Genomic DNA, 20,607 nt, shown 5'->3' with positions numbered 1-20,607 from the left:
CAAAAAAAAAAAAAGAAAAAAAATAGCACAATGCTATGCAAAGAAGCTGAAAGCATACCCATATAATGTCTGCCTGTATTGATTAATATACATATTTGGATTGTGCATTTCATGAATCAGCCAATACTAGGGAGCAGATCTGACATGCTGCAGCTAGTGTGCCCTATAACCAGACAGAACTTTGACAATGTGCTTTTCCCCAAACCACAGAGTAGCCACTCTACTCACGAGGGTAATCCTTTGGGTGTGTCTTCTCGGACCAATTCCCATAAAATGTGAGTCTGTACTTGGCAGTTCCGCAGGCACAGCAGTCTAAGATGGGTTTGTCAGTCACCCCATCAAATGTGGAATCTGAAACAGTCAGAAAAGTCACCAAGTTAGAAAGTAAATGTGGGTTGTATATAAGGTGGTGCTATCATGGTCTCATTTTATCCTTAACCCTTAGGAAAAGAAGATGCAGCTTTCATTAGTTAATAAGACTTAGAGCCAGATCAGTACTTGGGCAATAAAGGATTTTGTATGCCTCTAAGTATGGTAATATTTTGAAAAAAAAAAAGAGAGCTTTTTCCCTAATAAATTGAGAAGATCTGTGGGAGCAATAACCCATAGGCTATTCGAGAATATTTAAGATGGGGGCTATGTTGAAAAATCAGGGGTAAAATTCACTCAGTCATCCTTTCCGGATCCTGGTCTCCTTCCCCACCCCTCCCACAACAGGATTTCTCTAACAAATTTTAAGAGGAATACACATGTGTGCTTTCTCTAGGAAATATTCTCTGGGACCAAAATGACAGGACCAGAAGGAATGACTTTGAAGCAGAGCAGTGAAAATAAATGGAGAGAGATAAAGAATTACTGAAGGGAGAAAAAAAAGAGGCATGCATATATAATCACGTCACTTCTTATCACGCTTTCAGAGACTTCACTGGGAGGAGTAGGGGGTGGAAATGTGTTCATAAGCTCAGGTTTACTGTACTTCTGGGTATAGAAGTAGCCAGGAAAAACTTAAGATTCCCTCTCGGCCCTCATTTTTAGCTGTGAATAGCTGATAAGTGGGGAAAGAGAGATTACATGAATAAATTCAGTATTTCCGATTGTCAAACCCACATCTCTAGCTGCACGTTGTTGCTTTTAGTCTGTTCTGCTTCCTGCAAGATGAAAACAATGACTACAGATGTAACTTGCTTCAGTTGCTTTTTTTCACTTCCTCTAGTAGTATTAACATAAATTTTTTTTCTTTGCAGTTGGACATTTATTCTTAAATATTATACAAAGAGTAGTGGCAAAGAATGTTAAAATCATTGTGAGTGTTATGAAGAGCATTTTACAAGACTTCCTTTTGGAATTTACTGGGTTGATTTGGTTTAAATATATAAAATCCATGATGGATAGAAGTGAATTCTAGGTTCTAGGGTAGAGACGAAAGGATGAGACATCATAATAATAACTACAAAATACTAAGTCCTTTTATTTGCTGATTTCTTTCCATATATTGTCTCATTTAATCCTAACAATGCTAGGAGGTAAGTACTTTTGCTATCCCCATTTTACGGGTCAGTAAATTGAAGCAGATTAGGTAACCTGTTCAAGGTCACAGGGTTAGTGAACAGGGCAGGCAGAACTGGAGGCCAGGTCTTTTTGGGTCCAGGACTCATACCCTTAATCTCTGCACTACATTACTCCAGGAAAGACCTCATCTGGATAGGTCTGCATAGATAGCAAAGAGAGAAAACTTTTTTATTGTTTCTGTATTGCTTTTTCCAATGAAGAAAGATGCACTAAAAAAAAAATTGCCTCCCTACATAGCTCTAGGATTTCTAAATCAGAGATACATGCTGAGGTTTCAATTGTAGCTACTAGGGGCTATTAAATGAGGCAGCAATAGTCTCTACAAAAACCAAAAGAAGGCCAACTGGTAGCTTTGCCTTATCAAAAGGGCTTTCGGATATAGGTGGTAAACTTAAAGATATTTCTGAGGGTTCAAAGGAATGCATAATAAACCTTTTGGATTTTCAAAGGAAAATAAGCTTCCATTTGAAAAATACATTTTTAAGCTCCCATTTGAAAAATAAATTTTTCAGTTTGAAAATAAAAACAGACATACTGTTTTCCTACTAAGGAAAAGCCTATTGAAAATGAATCAGGCTTTCAAAGGGCAGTGATAAGAATCGTCCACTTACTCCTCTTCTAACCACAGCAGGGTCTGCCAACCATGGGTAATTTCAGGCTATGGAGCATCTCCAGAGCTGCCCTCTCTCCCCATTTCTACTCGAAATCCACTGACTTCCTTTGCAACTCTCTTCCTGTATTCTTTGTTCCTCTTCCCTTTTTCTTCCTTTTCTCATTATCCTGTTTCTGTTGACATTTTTCTCTTTTTTCTGCGTTTCCCTTCATTTTTCCTTTTTTTTTTTTGTCTCTTTCATTTAATTGCTTGTGACATGGTATTAAAGTATGTGTATGCAGGGCCGGGCACGGTAGCTCATGCCTGTAATTCCAGCACTTTAGGAGGCAGAGATGAGCGGAACACTTGAGGTCAGGAGTTCGAGACCAGCCTGGCCAACATGGCAAATCTCTATTTAGATCTTACTTGTGAGACAGAGATCTTTTCATATTTAGTAGAGATGAAACCCCATCTCTACTAAAAATACAAAAATGGGCATGGTGGTGTGTTCCTGTAATCCCAACTACTCGGGAGGCTGAGGCAGGAGAATCGCCTGAACCCGGGAGGTGGAGGTTGCAGTGAGCCGAGATGGTGCCACTGCATTCCAGCCTGGGTGACAGAGTGAAACTCTGTCTCAAAAAAACTAACAAAATAAAAAATAAAGTATGTGTATGCATATGTTTGTTATAGGTCACTTTTTTGAATGTTTTGTTTCTCTGTTCTTAATTGGAAGTAACCTATTGTTTATCTTGCTTTTTAAAAGTGTTGGTTGCCTTTGCTTTTCATCTGTGCAGCTCTAGGTCTTCTCCCCAGGCACTGTGGTGTGGTTTTGTCAGTTTGACTGTCGGAGGACAGCCTTATTTTCAGGAGCTGAGGGTTCTTAGGAGATACTTCACTGACACCCTCATGTACTGACATCAATCATTAACTAATGTGCACTTCCCAAAGTCTCAATCCTGATGTTATGTGAAGACTTGTCTAAGGCATTTACAAGAGGTGTCTTGGAAATGTGTGATCCAAAACACCCACAAGTCCACCACAGCACCTGGATCTCATCACATGAAGATACAGCAGGGATGGGATTGTCATTGAGGAACCAAAAGCTTAATAAGTGGAGATGCTCCCTGTTTAGAGAAAGGCTGAGTGAACTTGCAGGCAGTTGAACACAAAAAAGAAAAGCCTCAGAAGACATGTGTGGTGGTGTCCATGTGGAAGCTGGCCAGGGTTCTCTGGACTGCAGATTCCAGCTCTCCAGCCCCTCTGGGAGGTATGATCCTAATGCAAGGTATCCAACTCTCTCTTTGCTATTGCCATGTTCTCTAAACAATTCCAAACAGGGGACCTAGTTTCTGCTCAGCTCATCTACAGGAGGACAATGCATTGATCTGTCAAAGGCAATGATAAGAACTACCGAACTGGGAAGAAGTTGCTTTGATAGAAAGCAATGGTTAAGGGCATTGGCTCCTGACTTCAAATCCAGCCTTCCACCATGAGTATATGATGCTAAGAAAGCTATTTAAATTTTTTGTGTCAGGCCCCTCATCCATAAAATAAAAATATAAAAATAATCTTTACCATATAGGGCTGCTGTGCAGATTATAAAATTAATGCATATGAAGTGCTTAAAATAGTTATTGGCACGTAGCAAAGCACCCCAAACATATTACCTATTATTATTGTTTTCCCCGAAGACCTTTATCAACCTTTCTTTTTCTTAGTAGCTTATACTTTGCTATAGTTGGAGAGGATTATTTCTTCTCAAAACACTAATTGCTCTAAATGCAAATAAAAATTCTGCAAAATTAAATAGAAATGAGATTGTTATGCTGTATAAATATAGAACATTTTTTATTTTTATGTAGTTATCCAATAACTTTTAAAAACATTCCGATGTTTAAGGTCAATTTTTTTTGCAGTAGATTAATGAATAAGCTTTCAGATATAGATAACAAGAGCTATCTATTCTATAGACAGCATTTACTATGTGTCAAGGAGGTACTGTACTATTTTATCTATTTAAGTCACATGGCTAGAAGGGGCAGAGGCAGATCCGAACCTGGGCCTGATCTAAACTCAGGTCTCTGCTTTATCCCCCGAGTCTAGTTAGCCTCCATGAGCTTTGTTACAACACCTTCAACCTAAGGAGAGGAGGTTGATAAGTTTGCAAATCTAAGGACTAGATCCTTGAATGTGGTGATATCACAAGGTCAACACCCCCTTGGCATCCCCATCCCCTGCTGGTCTTCTCTGGAGAAAATCCTCCCATATTGTCTGGGTGCCACACAAGATCTTGCTGGTGATTTTTTTCCAAAGAACCATTACAGACTTTTTAAAGGTACACAATTGTGCATTCCTTAATTAAGTCCTGTGAATTATTCCAAGGAACTTCTTCAGAATAATCACTGTTTCACAAAAATAAGAAGACGACACCAATATAAGGTACATTATCTTCTACCCAGGGAATCAAGCTGAGTAATTAGAGCTTAAGGCGGATCCAATTATCCACAGCACACAGCCAGATTAAAAATCGGAGCTACGTGAGGAAGCAGAACCCAGAGGAACTCACGAAGCCCAGCGGCCTTAATTCTTGCAGCAGGAGGATCGTGCAGGAGGAGCTGCCTTCCATGTCTCTGCCCCTCCCCCTCCCCACCCACAGGGTCTTACCTTGTTCACAAAGTTTCTTGGTCAGAGAGCCCTCATCTTGAAAATAAATAATGCGTTTTTGTACGATGCTGGCCCTGTGAAGAAAGAAGACCCAAGCACAGTGGTGAGGAGGGCAGGAAGGCAGGTTTGGGAGATCAGTCAGACATAGTCCCTGCTTGGCTTTGTGGCTTTGAGTGAGTCACCCCAACTGTCTGTGTCTTCATGAGAAAATTAACATAACAGCAATACCTGCTTTATGGGGTTGTGGTGAGAACTAAGTCAGAAAATGTATGTCAAGAGATTAACACATACCTAGAAACCACTCCACTCAATATTAGTTACTAAATTGTTTTTGGTGGTAAGGTTATTGTGAAGGTAAGAAAGTGAACTAACAGTATTTTAATAACTTTTCTCAATGGTTTATTTTACTCTACTTTTCATGTTAAACTATTGAGGCCATTTATAGATCAGCCAAATTCAAATCACAGAAGCATGTCAGATCCTCTTTGTGAAGGGGAAAAAGGAATTTAAAAATATATTTTGATTTGTTCTGAAAATGTCATTCTATATCTTTCCTGAAAGTCTAGACAAAACTGTCTCCTACATTCTGAACAAAGACAACTTCAGCTGTTATATCTCCCTCTTAAAGATGTCAAATGCAGGATCTTAGAATTTGGAAAAAATATTTTGAGGCTGAAAAATGACTTACTTTTGGCCAGCACATATTTTCGCTTTAATTTGGGATTGCACAGACATGCTTCTTTTATTTTAACCCACTCTGTTGTTGATTTTCAGCTGGCCTTGAAGGGGTTGGATACTGAAACCCAGAGTTTCAGTAATTTGAAAGTTTACAACATTTAGAACTGAGACAATGTGAAAGGATCTTGGACCACTTCTACTGATTTTCTTCAGCAATGCTACTCAGTCAAAAGGTAATTTTCACTTCCATTCACCCTGTTTAACAGATATAGGGATTCCTTGACTGTATTATAGCTGACCACACTGAAGGAGTATTAGAGTCACATGATCTGCATGTGTCACATGATCCCAGACCCAGGAATGGGGCCACGTGTGCATGGATCCACAGAGTACAGAGGCAATCTTCCTGATGGTCTGGGCCTAGGCCAGGATGACTTTCCAAAGAAATATCTACTCTACATCTAGTCTTGCACAAAATAATACAATTCTGACCATCCCACAGATGTCTTTTACAGTCATTCCTTACCCAAGAGAGACAAGATGTTGAAATAAATGAATGAAATATGCTTCCTGTCTACGCAAAGCTACTTTGATCATTCTTTTGACTATGAAGCAAAAGAAAGTTTCCTCAGGCCAAGAGAATAACAGTCTTCACCCCAAAGCCAAATAACAAAGCCTTTTGTTAGTCAGATCATCCCATCATCTCCAACAGTGCTTTTCAGAGTGTTTTCCACTCTGTGCCTCCAGGACCTCTGTGGAGGGGAAGGGGCAGGCTTAGTGGGAAGTATCCCAGGCCCCACATTCCTGCTTCAGCCAAAGGCTCCATCCTAATTTCAACCACAACAGCCTCCTCCCCCATTTGTCTTCCCATTATATTTACTGGTGTATTTTCAACAAATAGTTGGGGGTCTGCTTAGGGGCCTGAGGGAGGTTCCAGGACACTGTCATAAACAAGCCAGATGGGGCCACACTACCCATTCTCAAAGTTTACAGCATATTGGGAGAAAGTATCAAATAACCAAACCTCCAGCTGATCATTTAACACAACCTTGATTAAAGTTTACAAGGAAGTCCACGGAGTGCAGGAGAGCATAGAATAGGGCATCGTAACCATGCTGGGAAAGGCTCCCCTGAAAAAAGCTGGCAGAGCTGAGGTTTGAAAGAGCAAACTAGGAGCTAATTAGGCAAGTGGAAGGGAGGAGACAGAGAGAGGGCATCCCTTATAAAGTTCTTCAGGAGGGGAGGGACATGGGCTCATGGGAGGACCTACGAGTGGTAAGTCAGGGAGGTAGTACAGATTATACAAGCCTAATCTGAAAATCTAAAATCTGAAATGCTCCAAAATCCAAAACTTTTTGGGTGCTGACATGACACTACAGTGGAAAATTCCACGTCTGACCTCATGTATCAGGTCACAGTTAAAACATTTATTGGCAGCACATAAATTTAGGGTTAGGAATGATGGTGATGCCAAACAACCACAAACTGTCCACATGGCAGGCTGTGGTGGTAATACCTTTGCTTTCTGATGGCTCAATGTTTGTGTAAAACACAAACTTGTTTTAGGCACAAAATTATTAAGAATAATGTATAACATTAATCTCAGGCCATATATATAAGGATCTATTCATGTATATGTTTGAAACGTGCATGAGTTTTGTGTTTAGACTTGGGTCCCATCCCAAGATACCTCATTGTGTATATGCAAATATTCCAAAATCTGAAAAAAAAAATCACAAATCTAAAACATTTCTGGTCCCAGTCATTTTGGATAAGGAATACTCGACCTGTATGAGATGAGCTGGGAAGATGGGTAGGGCCACATTACCCAGAGCCTGCAGGGAGATGGCATTTCACTCCAAGTTTAATGAGATATCTTTGAAGAGTGTGCCCAAAGGACTAAGATGATCAGATCTGCTCTTTTAAAAGAGCACTCAGGATGTAGTAAAAACCAGTTGGTGTGTGGCTGCAGTGGACAGAGCTCCAATGCAAATCAAGTTTTGTTTCCATAAAGCTCTCTTGCTAAAAACATTTAAAAATCAGTCATCTACAGGATAAAATACAAACTTATAATATTCAAGGGTCTTTATAATTTTCCCCAAACATGTCCTGGCTTCAGCTGTCATCACTTTGTGCCAAGCTTCCTGGGTTGCAGACTTTCGATGTTTATTCTTGTGTGAACACCTCTTCAACTTGACCAGGCCTCTGCCTGTGCTGCCTCCTCTCCCAGAATCACCCATGCCTGCCTTTGCTTGCCTCTGTAATAAATACTCTGAATCTTCTTCCTCCTACTGTAAATAGGGGGACAATGGCAAAGCCTATCATTTAAAAGCATGATAGTGCATAGAAAAGTAATTGCCCTCAAATTTTTGAAATATAGGATTATAAAAATTTTGGGGGACTAGAGATGAAAAACATGTATTTCCTATACGATGTCTCAGCTTCCTCAATATTCTATAAAGTCTAAGGCAACCCATTTCCTCTTTTTAATAATTGTTGTCATTTCTGAGCCCTTACTATGTGCTAGTCTGCACTAAGGAGGCACTTAATATACATTATTACCTTATATAACTTATGCTTTATATATGACAGGTCCTCAAATTCTTCACCCAAAACCCGTGGTCTGGAATATGTTTTGGAATTCAGAAACTTTTAGATATCAGAAAGTTAAGATTGTACATACACCACTAATACCTCTATAATCAAACACATCAATATTCTGCACTAAAATGTTCGATTATGGGGCCAGGTGCTGTGGCTCACACCAGTAATCCCAGCACTTTGGGAGGCTGAAATAGATGGATCACTTGAGGTCAGGAGTTTGCGACCAGCCTGGCCAACATGCTAAAACCTCATCTCTACCAAAAATACAAAAATTAGCCGGGCGAGGTGGCCCATGCTGCTTGGGAGACTGAGGCAGGAGAATCGCTTGAACCCAGGAGGTGGAGGTTGCAGTGAGCTGAGATTGCACCACTGAACTCCAGCCTGGATGACAGAGGGAGATTCCGTCTCAAAAAAAAAGGTTAGATTATGTATGAATTTCATTTATCCTCCCTAAGAGTTCTGTTGTTACCTATTCACTTTTCAGTCTCCTGTGCTAGATTCCAAGATTCGTACCTAATTCCTCCAAATGTTAGTATCATTCTACTACCAATGTTCTAGGAGAAGGAACAGGGTTTGGGGACAGGAGAGAATCTGAGGCTAATGTGGCTTAGGTTGTGATGGTGGGCAGTCTAGTGGGTCGTTAGACATAGGGCATTGTAACTCTGGAAAGCTGGGAGGGGATGGGAGTGTGGACATGGGAGTTGCTGGCCTAGGTAAGAGTCAAAGGATTTGGAGTGGCTGATGTCACCCAGGGAAAGTGTGCAGAGTTGAGAGTGAGAGTCAAACTGAGCCCAGAACCCTGAGGAAGACCAACATTCACCTACAGAGATGCTAGTGGAGACCAAGACTTTGGTACACTTGGTTGCGGAAGTTTCTATTTATTCCTCATTTGGTCAACTCCTGAGAGAATTTTATATTCTGAGAAAATGCATTTTGAGTCTATTCCCATCAAAACTATAAAACTCAGCTGAGGTTTATAAATCATATTATCGTTCAGAAAAATAATAGCTTTACAAGATGAGAAAGCTGTTAGTAAGAACTCCCTTAGCATTTCAAAATGACAAATTTCTCCCATACTGTGTTGCAATTTGGCAGTACTGTTGCATAGCATTTATATACTGAATGCTCTCTTATCATAAGAGAGCATGTTAAGGAAATCTAAATTAAATTCCTCAGTATGTTATCTTCTCAAACTTTAGAATATTGAGGTTCTAAATAACTCACTAATCATTTCAAAAGTTTTCTTTTCAACCTGAAGTGAACATTTCCAAAAATGCCATCCTGAATCTCTTAGGTGCTCAGCCCTTTTCTGTTTGGAGGGTTTATTCATTTACCACTCTTTTTCCTGAGGGAATCTGCCTGTTGGGGTGAAGTTAGAGTTTGTGAAGTTGTGGGTTTGCTGTCTAGTGCTAAAAGGGGCTGGGGTCCCTGCTCCCGGGAGACAGAGATCTCAGAAACTGAAGTACTTGGGAGAAATCAGGTCATGAAATGACTTAAAAAATATACCTGGATCCTCAGGGAATGTGTCACAGCCATACAGAGACAATTCATGTAAGTTCCTACTGTGGTGTGTTGCACACGGTAAATATCCAGTATGTGGTGGTCATTATCATTGCTGCTGTTAAGTCACCAGCCCCTAACAAAAAGTACCTGGCACGTAATAAGTACTTAATAAACAGTAGTTGTTTTTATGATTGATGTCAGGTCTGTTTCTTTGCTTGTGGAAGGAGGAGTGAGAGTATTACCTTAGTCAGCTGCTTCAGACAGAGACAATAAATTGCCAAAATGAAGGTTGGGTTTGTGGTCTCTAGACTATTTTTGCCAGCCTTCTTCCCAATTCCAGTAAAATCCTTATTACTGAATATTTCTTGAAATACTTTATAAAATTTCTGTATGATCTCAGTAATGTTTTCCATAGAGTTGGTCCAGTTTATAACCAGCAATGTTTATTCCCATCTACCAATGAAAAAATTAACTGTGGGATGACCCAGGAATCAAATATTGAAGTCACTGCAATGATAATATCGGATGCTGAGGCTATCTCCCTTATTTTACTTCACAAGGATGCCAAGGGCTAACTGAACGATGGCCGCATATTTATCCAAAGGCTGTGTACATGCCAGGATGCACACTCACCAATCTTGTATATGGCTTTAGGTGGGTCTCAAGAAATGGAGGTATGTTCAAGAGTTAACAAGTATCCAGGAAGCCCAGGACAGTGTGCCCATGGGAGAAGAAAAGTGAAAACTTATCTGCAGGACTCTATCTACAAGACTCCATGACTGTTAAAGGGTAAGGCTGCAGTCTCTGCTTGGGGTCACAAAGCTATAGATTCAGAGGTCATCTACCATAACTGCAAAAAAGCAATTCCAGTAGCTGAAATGAGATTATTCCTGATTAATTATCACTCACACAAAAACATATGCTGAACACTCATTTTGTGCCAGGCACTATGTTAGGAGCTGAAACTTCAAAGAGGAATAAGAAACGATGCCTTCCAGTAAGGAGCTCGTATGCTAGTGGGTGAAAAGAGATAAACAGAAAAAGGAAACTGGAAATCAATGTGGAACATGATAATGGAGGAGCCATGGGAGGCAGAGGTGAAGTGACTAACTTCACAATGGCAAGGCTTCAAGAGGAGGAGATTATGGCGGCTCTGAAGGTCAGAACTGAGAGAGGGGCATGGGAAATAGAGACTCTATGAGACACATGGTAGGAAAATTCATCAGGACTTATAACATATTGGATCTAAGGCAGAAAGAGAAAGTTAAGCATAAGATATTTTATTTATTTATTGTTTATTTAACAGTTAAGCACCTTCCTATGTGCTTCACAAATATTAACTCATTTAATCCCCCCAACCAAGAGGTAGGCATTACTATCATCCCTATTTTACAGATGAGAAAACTGAGATAGAGGGAGGTAAGAGAACTGACTCCTAGGTACGAACACGAATGGCTAGAGGGAGACATAGTAATGCTAGGATTGACACAAAAGACAGAGGGATTAGAAAGAAATATTTTTATTTTTAAAATTTTTATTGAGATATTGTAGATTCATATATGGTTGTAAAAAAGAATACAAAGTGATTGTACTCTGCCTGGTTTCTCCCAATGGTGACACTTTGCAAAACTTAAGTATAATTGTACAACCATGATATTGACATTGATACAATTCACTGGGCTTGAGTCTGGGTACAAAATGGTGCAATAAGGTTAGATGAAAGCTAGATCATGCCATTCTAAAGAAACTCTGGCACTCTCTATGATGGAACATACCCGAATGACTCTCACAATACAAATCTGGTAGAATCCCAATCAAACAATCATCTACAAGTGCTACAACTCAGCGGAGGGTGGCCATTTCTGGCTGGAGTGAGGTGGAGATAGAGGTGGAGTTGGGGAAAGTGTTGGTAGAAATGAGGTTGACCAGGTGTAACTTCTTGGAAAAATGGCACAGGAGTTGGACTTGGAGTCCTAGAGACTAAGTTTTTAAAACCAGGGATGGGAACTTTGCAGTAGAGCTGCACACCTAAAAGAGACCCTTGGCAGGCCCACAATCTGTGGCCCTTGGAAACAACGTTCTCTGCTCTGAGCAGACATCTCAACCTGAATCAGAGGTATCAGCTCCACACGGTGCTGCACACCCATGTGCAGCTTTGATTATTACCAGAATTTGGGTAAGAGGTCGGTTAGGCTCTTAACAAGACTACAACCCATTCCCAAACTTGTATGGTCATTGGATTTCTCAAGCTCTCAATTCGCATTGCACAAAGTTACACTACAAAGCCCTGGTTCTGATTTTAATAAAAACTAAAGGAAAGCTAGTTTTAGTGCTCAGTTTATTTCCTCTTCAATAGTTAAACTGACCTAGGGATAACAAGGTTACCATGATCCCATCTTCTCTCATATTGTTCAACTTCATCATATACCTTGTCAATACCATTACTCTAGCACTTTACAACTTACCCTTCTCCCCAGATCCAATGGAAAACTAATGATGAATTGATTTTCATATAAGAGATATAAAAAGAAAAGAATAAAACTGGATTGTGTTTTAAAAGAACTACTTTAGATGTGAGAGGTATTAAAACCAGACAGACATTCATTTACTCATAAGTTTGTCTGAGAGAGTAAGTGCCACAAAGCTGTGTTAGGACTTAGAGATACAAAGATGAATAAGCTATTGTTTGTGTGATACCAAATAGTTGCCCACCTGACAGGAGAGTGACGCAATCTGTTGAATCAGAACACTGCACAGCAAGTCCTGGCGTCTACCCAGCATCCATTCCCTCCATCTTCCCCACTTGCAGAGCTGTCATTTTGTTTGGGGTAATATCAGACATGCCAGTCATGATAGTCCTGTTCCTGCTTTCCCAGCCTTCCTTGCTGCTGGTGGTAGGACATGTGACCCACATGTGGCCTCAGTAACATAACGGGAAGTTTGCAAGATGGAAGAGACTAAGTCTGTAAAACCAGGGACAGGAACTTCGCAGTAGAGCTGCACACCTAAAAGAGATCCTTCTGAGGAAGTTTTGCTTCCCAGGTAAGAAAAACAAATGACCCACCATGGACTTTCCCTTACAAACACAATGTGTGGAACAAGGCAAGCCATTTTGCTACCATGAAGAAAGGCCAAGAAGAATCACAAAGACACTGGCCCTGACATCATTTAGCTGCTGAAAGAATACCAGCAGTCACTTACCCTGGGGCTTCTTGTGGTATGGGAAAAATAAACCTCTATTTGTTGAAGCCATCATCAGCCAACTTTTGTAATGAATGCTGCTCTTAAATGTGTGCCTAACTGATGGAAAGAGGCATGGTGGGATATAGGGAGGGCAGTTCAGAGGAAAGGAGGAGTCGGGCTCTGTCTGGTCCCATATGTAGGCCACAGGGTTGCACCACTGGGGAGCTGTTGGAGGTCTTTTATTGTTGTTTTGTTTTTTTTGAGGCAGAGTCTCACTGTCTCACCCAGGCTGGAATGCAGTGGCATGAACACAGCTTACTGCAGCCTCAACCTCTTGGACTCAAGTGATCCTCCTGGCTCAGCTTCCTGAGTAGCTGGGACAACTGGTGCCTGCCACTATGCTTGGCTGCTTTTTACATTTTTTTTTGGTAGAGATGGGGTCTTGCTATGCTGTCCAGGCTGGTCTCGAATTCCTGGCAAGTGATCCGCTTGCCTAGGCCCCTCAAAGTGCTGGGATTACAGGTGTGAGCTATCGCTCCCAGACTGAAGGTTTTTGGTGGGAGTGAGGGGCAGGGATGCCCTTCATCAGAAGAGACTGAGAAGAGGGAGAAGAGGGACAGCTGTGGACAAGGCCTTATAAGAAGGCCTTGGATTTGGGAACCAGAGGGTCCCTGTGCTGGGTCAGGCCTTCAAGTTTACACCCCAGAGATGTGGCTGTAAAAGAAAGGTGGGGTGGGGGTTGTGAGTAGGAGTTTGACAGGAAAACACAAGCAAGGGAAATACTTTTTTTCTCTCTGGAGGAAGCTTTCACTTGCCTGTAAGGTGAAGCTCAGGAAAGAGCGGAAATCCTTAGGGGTACCTGCTGGATCACCGGCTGGAAATTTGTCAGCTGTTGGAAAACTCTTCAACTTATATGAATGAAATAAATAGGCTGCAGGAGGTAGTCCCGGTTGTGGAAGCTCTGACAGGCAGGCAATTCTAGATAGTTAACAGGACTATTTCTCATTTTCTATAATTGTTTTAAACCAAACTATCAATTTTTTTTTCCAGCGTCTTTTGACCCTTAATGGTTTTCTTCCTCTGGTTGAAATTATCCATGGTATTTCTTAACCTTGCAAAGAGATATTTGTCTAATCCCTGAGCCTGGGGTGAAGGCAGTATCTCACATACATCATTAAGCCAAAAAATCTTTTCTCTTAATAACACATGAACACGGGGTTTGATGTTACTGAAAAATTACTTTTATTTTTCAGTTTGATGTTACTAAAAAATTACTTTTATTTTTCAATCAGCCTTAGCACATTACTTAGCATTTTGCAATTGATTAGTGGTACCTGGGGTATTACTAGTCAAGGGACAACTGGCAGGCTGTCTCTATGACATTGTTTAGCCGGTGACTATTAATGCCTCTTACAGTTCACTTGCTATTCGGTGACCTACCTGGCTCTCCCTGCCAACCTCTTCACATCTATATACACTTCCTTAAACTCAGAGCCCCTTGAGTCCAGGGACTGTGTCTTATTCATCATTGCATTCCTAGGACCTAACAGAGGATCTGGCCAAGGCTTATCAAACCTGGAGTTCTTAACATAGGGTTTGCAGACAGGTTTTAGGATGATGAAATTTTGTTTGATGTGCACAAGTGCATTTTTCTGAGTCAGAATTCATAGCTTTCATCTGCTTCTCAAAGGGGTTCCTGACCCCACAAAGCTTAAGAATCACCATTAGGTCTGAAATATATGACAGTAGATATGCAGAAGGGCATGAATGTCATTCCATTTAATAAAATATTCCAACTAAGATATACACTTTTTTCCTAAAGATTAAGGTCAAATTTTTATTCCAAGCACCCAAGACCTTCAACTGCTTTCTCTCCAGACTATGCTCTGATCCAAAATAGAACCTGTCTCAGCTGGAAAACAAGAAATAGAAAGTGAAGTGTTGCTCTTGGGTTTCTCCGGTGTTCTGTGCTGAGTCCTTGCTGCTCCGTGGCTGGGCGTGGGTGTAATCATATAATCGCCCCAGCCTCTAAGGAAGAGGAAATGCTGCCACATTGCAAGCTCCCTCTTGGCTGGGTTCATGCAAGTCATTACTCTCTGCAGTTCGTCCCACTTTGCCTTGGCTTCAGCCTCCTCCCGCTTCTGTGGGTTCCTGCAAACTAGGGCTGACTGCAAGAGCACTGTCCTCTCAGGTGTAAGGAAACAATCCAGGTGACAGAGCAACGTCCTTGAGGGCGGGCCACCTGCCTTCTTTCTGTTTCCTCTCACTCAGGTTTTCTGCTGTGGAAATGGGGGCATCCTGTAGAGTAGTAGAACTGGCTGTTGGGAGATGCTTGCTCTTTAGGTGGGGTTGGAGGTGTGGGAGGGGGGTCACTGTTCTCAGCTAGGACCTCATAGACCATGATTGGTTCCAGAGGATCTTTGAACCCCTGAAAAAATTGTATGGAAAGTATATGCAAAATTATAAGCATGTGCATTGCTTTGGGGAGAGATTCTATAAGAGCAGCTGTCTAAAGTAGAAGCCATGATTTTCATGCCTGCTAGTACCCACCTGACTCCCCTCTACCTCACCCTAAGGAAGGACACACACAGAAGATTAAGTGAAGGATTTTCTGGTTAATTACTGCAGTAACCTCCTAATGGTCTCCTGTCCTTGCCAACCCATCCCATTTACCTACGCTCTGCCAGGGGACTGATCATCACCTCTTCATTATCACTTTCTTTCACACATTGTTAGCAACGATGGCACCACATCCTAATTATCCCACCCCCAACCTCTACCACACCCCAGCACAGGGTGTGGCACACAGTAGGTCCTCTCTAAACAAAGGCTCCTCTCTCGCTTACAGGTTATAGTCCGAAGTCTTGGCTAAACATCCACAATCCTGAACACTGGGGTGCAAGCCACCTTTCAGGTCTGATACCCCCCTTCCCAAGTACCTGAATTCAGCTTTACTGTGTGGATGTGTGTCACATGTCTCCTCCTCACTTCTACCCTCCTCTCTGCCTCTTCAGATCCCAATCATCTGTCACCATCTCACTTCCTCCTCAGAGCTGCATTAACCAGGACCATCAGAAGTGACCTGTCCCTCCACCAGACTTCTAGAACACAGTTTGTTGTTACTGTTCATTTGGCATTCAGGCATTGGGTACTCTTGATGTTTGCTTGAACTTTATTTAATATCTTGTATTATCCTTTGATTTATTGCATGTTTATATTTTGCATTTCTGCCTGAATTCCAAGCTTTTTGAGGGTAGGAACCTTGTTATTCCCTGGTGGACCCTCTAACATTTGGCACTGAGCTTTCCTACAGGAAACATTGCAGGTGTGCTGATGTGATACATTTTCAATACACTGACTTTCCCCATAATTCAACTCTTTTCTATTCAACACATAATTTTGAGTGTCTGCCATATGTCCACAATCTGGCAAGAAGCACAAACTCCTCTGTATTAGCAGTGCCACCCAGAGTGCTGTGTGATCAGCAAACAGTGACTGGTCTGAATCATGAAACATTTCCCACTGCATAAAGGCTGTTTATGCCTTCTGTGTTTTGACCAAGCTAGGCAGTTTGGCTGATGGCAACCATTGTTCTCAAAAGGAACCACGGAGGCTGAACTCAAAATCCCTTCACAATGTTGGGAATCAGCAGGATGATGGTATGTCCAGCAGCAGGAGGTGAAACCAAGCACAGAGCTTTCTTATAAAAAAAGACACTTGCTGACTGCACAACGCATTCGACTTCGCTCATCCATTGAGTTGCCCCATGTTTCTTCTTTTCAATGTCTGTGCCCCTCTTGTAGCATCTGACCTCATCCTTATGTGGCATAAGCTCATCAGACGTAAGCCACAGTCATCTTGGACCCTCACAGAGTTCTGGGGCAACAGCATGAGACCATATGTAAGCTACAAAATCTGGACATGATCTGTCCTGTTTCCTAATCTTTCTCACAGAAATATTTTCAGCTACAAGAAAGGAAGGAAGAAAGGAAGAGTGGGAGAAGGGAAGAAAAAAGGAAGGGAGGAAGGGAGGGAAGGAAGGAAACCAAGAACTCTAGTTTTCTTAGTGAATAATGTGGAAAAGAAATTAATGTGATCCCATTTTAATGCAGAGCAGAATGTAAATGATGAATTTTTTTTTTTTTAATGGTAAACCACTCATGTTTATGTTGGGAGACTTGGGAATCATTCTGGAGCTTCTGTGTGAAACAAGGTACTGCAAATTGTTTTCAAGTTGGCAAGGAATAAATTAAAACCCAATACATAAGTAAAAATCTATATCCTAAGGTTGACAATGTAACATGTACATTTCCATGTTGCACATCTGGGAGACATGAGGGAGTTGAACTTCAGAGAATGTGTCCCTTGAAAACACTTAAAACCTTTACAAAGTAGGATAGGTAGAAGTCACCGAGGAGAGAGGAAAAAAAGAGGGAAGGAGGGGGAAGTCTCTATCTCCTCATCTCTGTAAGGGAACAGGAGCAAAACCAGGTAGTTGCCACCTCCATGGTGCAGCACAACAGACCTCCCTGGAGCTGGACCCTCGCAGTGTGGTGGGCCCAAACTTTTTCCAGGGTCTTTGTCCTGGTCACTGCTTTGTTTGTAAATGGATGAGTCTGGGCCATGAGATTAAGATGTACATTTCCCTAGCTTTCTGGATATCTCCATGTGAAGGATGTTTCTATTACAAAGTGAGATGCATTTCAAGAAAGTCGACTAGCAGAATTCTTATCCTCGGAGGATATTTGGCAACAATCTTTCGGTAATAACATTTTGCACTGTATTTAATGCCTCTCCATCCAAAGGCATCAATATGTACAGTGTTTCTCTGGGCTGACATGGTCTTGAAAATTTACAATTCACTCTCCTGCCAATTTGGATTCTTCTCTGTTCAAGCTCCCCTAGAGACGACCAGAAGTCCCTCATGGCCAGAGGTCAAATGCCACTGATTGGCCCAGTTTGCGATGCTATTGTACTGGTTGTCAGTAGAAAAGGTAGTAAATCCTGGCCTTCCATGTGTCTAGTACCCTTCTTAGGAAATGTAAACCAGTTTCTTGATCCATAAATGTTTATGATTCATGTAACATGCTTTGGAGAAACCGATTAACTGCAATTGATTACACCAGGGATCAATGCCTGAGCCAAAGTCATCCATATTAGACTTGAGGGATGCTGGCCATTTTGGGGTTGCCTTCCTGCTGACCCTGCCCAGTAAGGGTTCTGAATATTGAATGATGTGAACCGGCCTGCTTGAATTCTGTCTTTTGGGAAAAATAAGTGTCAGTCAAATTAAGGGAAGATGAGTCACTTACACAGGTGTAGGTCCGGAGCAATGGACAATTGTCTAGAGCACTTTTCTCCTAGAGCTGTGGTATATCCCACTGTGACCCAGTACTACCAAGGCTGATGTGACGATGTAACTAGCCAAGCTCTCCCACATCCCATGTATTTGTGCAATAAACTTCCAGCACTGATGGTCAACTTGTGTGTGATTAAGACCACATGCAAGCCTGCAGTTAGCAACATTGCCATTTGCATCTGTTGGGCTCTTGTTGCAGTAGTTAGGCCTCATCAGCATAAAAATGAAGTTGTTTTGATTTGATGCTGTCTGTCTATCAGAAAACTGTTATTAGGAAAATCGCATTAATTAGTGACAGCTGAGGAGAGAACCAGCTTTTGGAGCTGCAGCTGCAAATGTCTGCAATCTGACTGTTGACTAAATAGCCTCCAAGTGTATTTAATCACGTTAATTTTGTTTTCCTCTATTTGTATTACTGTTTAGGCCTGGTAGTTAATCTACATTAAATAGTCTGATACCATTAGCACACTTTAAAGAATAACAGCAGCAATCCTATTCCTCCATGATTTACTGGAAGTGATATATTGTTTGGCTTAATGCTAATATTTTAATTTTATGCAGGAAAATGGAGAATTAATTAAGAGTAATTTAAAAGCTTGACCTATTAACTGAAATATTTGATTAAGCTGAAAATCTAATTTTACAACCAATGATGGATAACAGAATTAGATGACTGGATAGATGGATGGATGGATAATTGGATAGAATGACAGATACATAGAATGACAGATAGATGATAGTTGTGTACATTCACACACACGTAAGGACTTGAACCTTCTACATTCTAATTCTTACCAGCTTATTACTTGTTCTTATAATCACCATGAAATCAGCGTGCTAAAGACATGGTACAATAGAAAGACCTCTGTAGTCAGGCAGATAAAATTTTATTCTGGATCTAGCTGTTTTGTGTGTAGGTGAATTTCTTCCCTGAGCATCAGTTTTCTGTCCCACAAATTGAGGTTAATATCTACTTTATAGGGCTCCTGTGTGCATTAATGAACTACGTTGGTGTAGAAAGTGCCTAGCATGAGATAGGAGCTTGAAAAATTTTATCTTTCCTTCTTCCTTCTCCTTTAAACCTTGTGTTACTATTTATTATAACTTCTCATATTTATGCCTTTTTTACCAAACTAGAGAATGAATGAAACCCTTATAAGGTAGAGACTCACTCTTGTCCACCGTTGTGTCTACCCACAGTGCATGGCACAGTAACTGGGACCTACCGGATGTTGGTACCAATGGATCAGTGTTGGCCCACATGCCTTGGTTTTATCACCAACCAGTAGGCCAGTGATAACTAGCATCTACTGAGTGCTTGCGATGTGCTAGGCACTCTGTAGTAGACATTTTATTTAGTTCCAGGGTTTGCAGCCCTGGTTGCTCGTTAGAATCATTTGGGTGCCCTAATTCCACCCCAGACAGATGAGATCAGAATTTCCAGAGATGGGGCCAAAGGACAGGTAAGTTTTCAAAGCTGCTCAGGTGATTCCAATATGCATCCAGGGCCAAGAATCCCTGGTTATCCTGTTTAATTCTCCTGCCTATGAGGTAGGTAGTACTCCTTTTGCAAATAAATGAAGCTGAGGTATAGAGGGATCAAGTACCTTGCTCAAGTTCAGCTGTTAAGAGGTAGTCCAGGATTAGGAGCCCAACAACTTTGACTCCACAACCCATACCCTTCTCCACTGGGCTCTCCTGCCTTCCATTTGTCAAGGAAATTCCCAGCTAAAACTACTGGGTATTAGATAGTATGTAGGTATCCTTGGTATTAGGCAGTAGATTTTGACCATCACAAAAGAAAATGTACAAAAGCCTAGCAAATCATTTCTATTTTAAAAGTGAAGGCCGAGTTTCTATATCTTGACATTTATACTCAGGGTCTGTGTGATCCAATTCAAATCACATTACCTCTCTGAGCTTCAATTTCTCACAATTATGATGATGTTGACCTGGCAAGAGTAGTTGGGGGGTAGAGCGGAAGGTGCTCTGCAAACCCTAAATTACTTTTAAAAATGTAAAGGGGGTACTTCCTATGCCTTTGCTCCTGATTCCCATTTTATAAGGAGGAAAACAGGCTCAGACTGGGTAGAGCCAGGATTCCAACCTTGACCTGTCTGACCCTAAAACCCACCTGCAAGGGGGAAGCTTTGCCTAACAGAATGCTTAGAACCAGTCAAGGACCTTCTTGACAACACAATTAGCAGAAGCATCTGTATTGATCACCAGGCAGGTGTGGAAAGGGGGATTTTTCCTGGCTGCAGAGGAATAATGGAATAACCAGGCTTTTCTGTAAAAACCTGTTTTAGAAATGACTGTGGCAGCGGCTGCTGGGGGGAACTTGCTCTTCCCTCCCTCCCACACTCTTCCCCAGCCAGTAACTCTGTCACTTCCTGGCTTTGTTCCAGGGGCTAAAGGGAAAATGGAAATGCAGCCTGGTTCCAAAGAAAGCTTG

At 41.4% G+C, this 20,607-nt stretch overlaps 1 protein-coding gene across 1 annotated transcript in view; it reads right to left on the bottom strand.

Annotated features, from left to right (window-relative positions):
* SPON1 (spondin 1) overlaps positions 1–20,607 on the bottom strand; it is a 302,639-nt gene that overhangs the window by 184,785 nt on the left and 97,247 nt on the right. Inside the window, exons 4-5 of the mRNA XM_508295.7 lie at positions 4,826–4,899; positions 229–351 (exon numbers count right to left, since the gene is read on the bottom strand). Of these exons, the coding sequence (XP_508295.3) occupies positions 229–351; positions 4,826–4,899 (197 nt within the window). The remainder of the gene's footprint in view (positions 1–228; positions 352–4,825; positions 4,900–20,607) is intronic.

Source organism: Pan troglodytes, chromosome 9 (assembly GCF_028858775.2).
Source record: "Pan troglodytes isolate AG18354 chromosome 9, NHGRI_mPanTro3-v2.0_pri, whole genome shotgun sequence".
In the NCBI taxonomy this organism is placed as follows: Eukaryota; Metazoa; Chordata; class Mammalia; order Primates; family Hominidae; genus Pan; species Pan troglodytes.
Note: the sequence above shows the minus strand (reverse complement) of the source record. Positions and strands in the feature narration are given on the sequence as shown.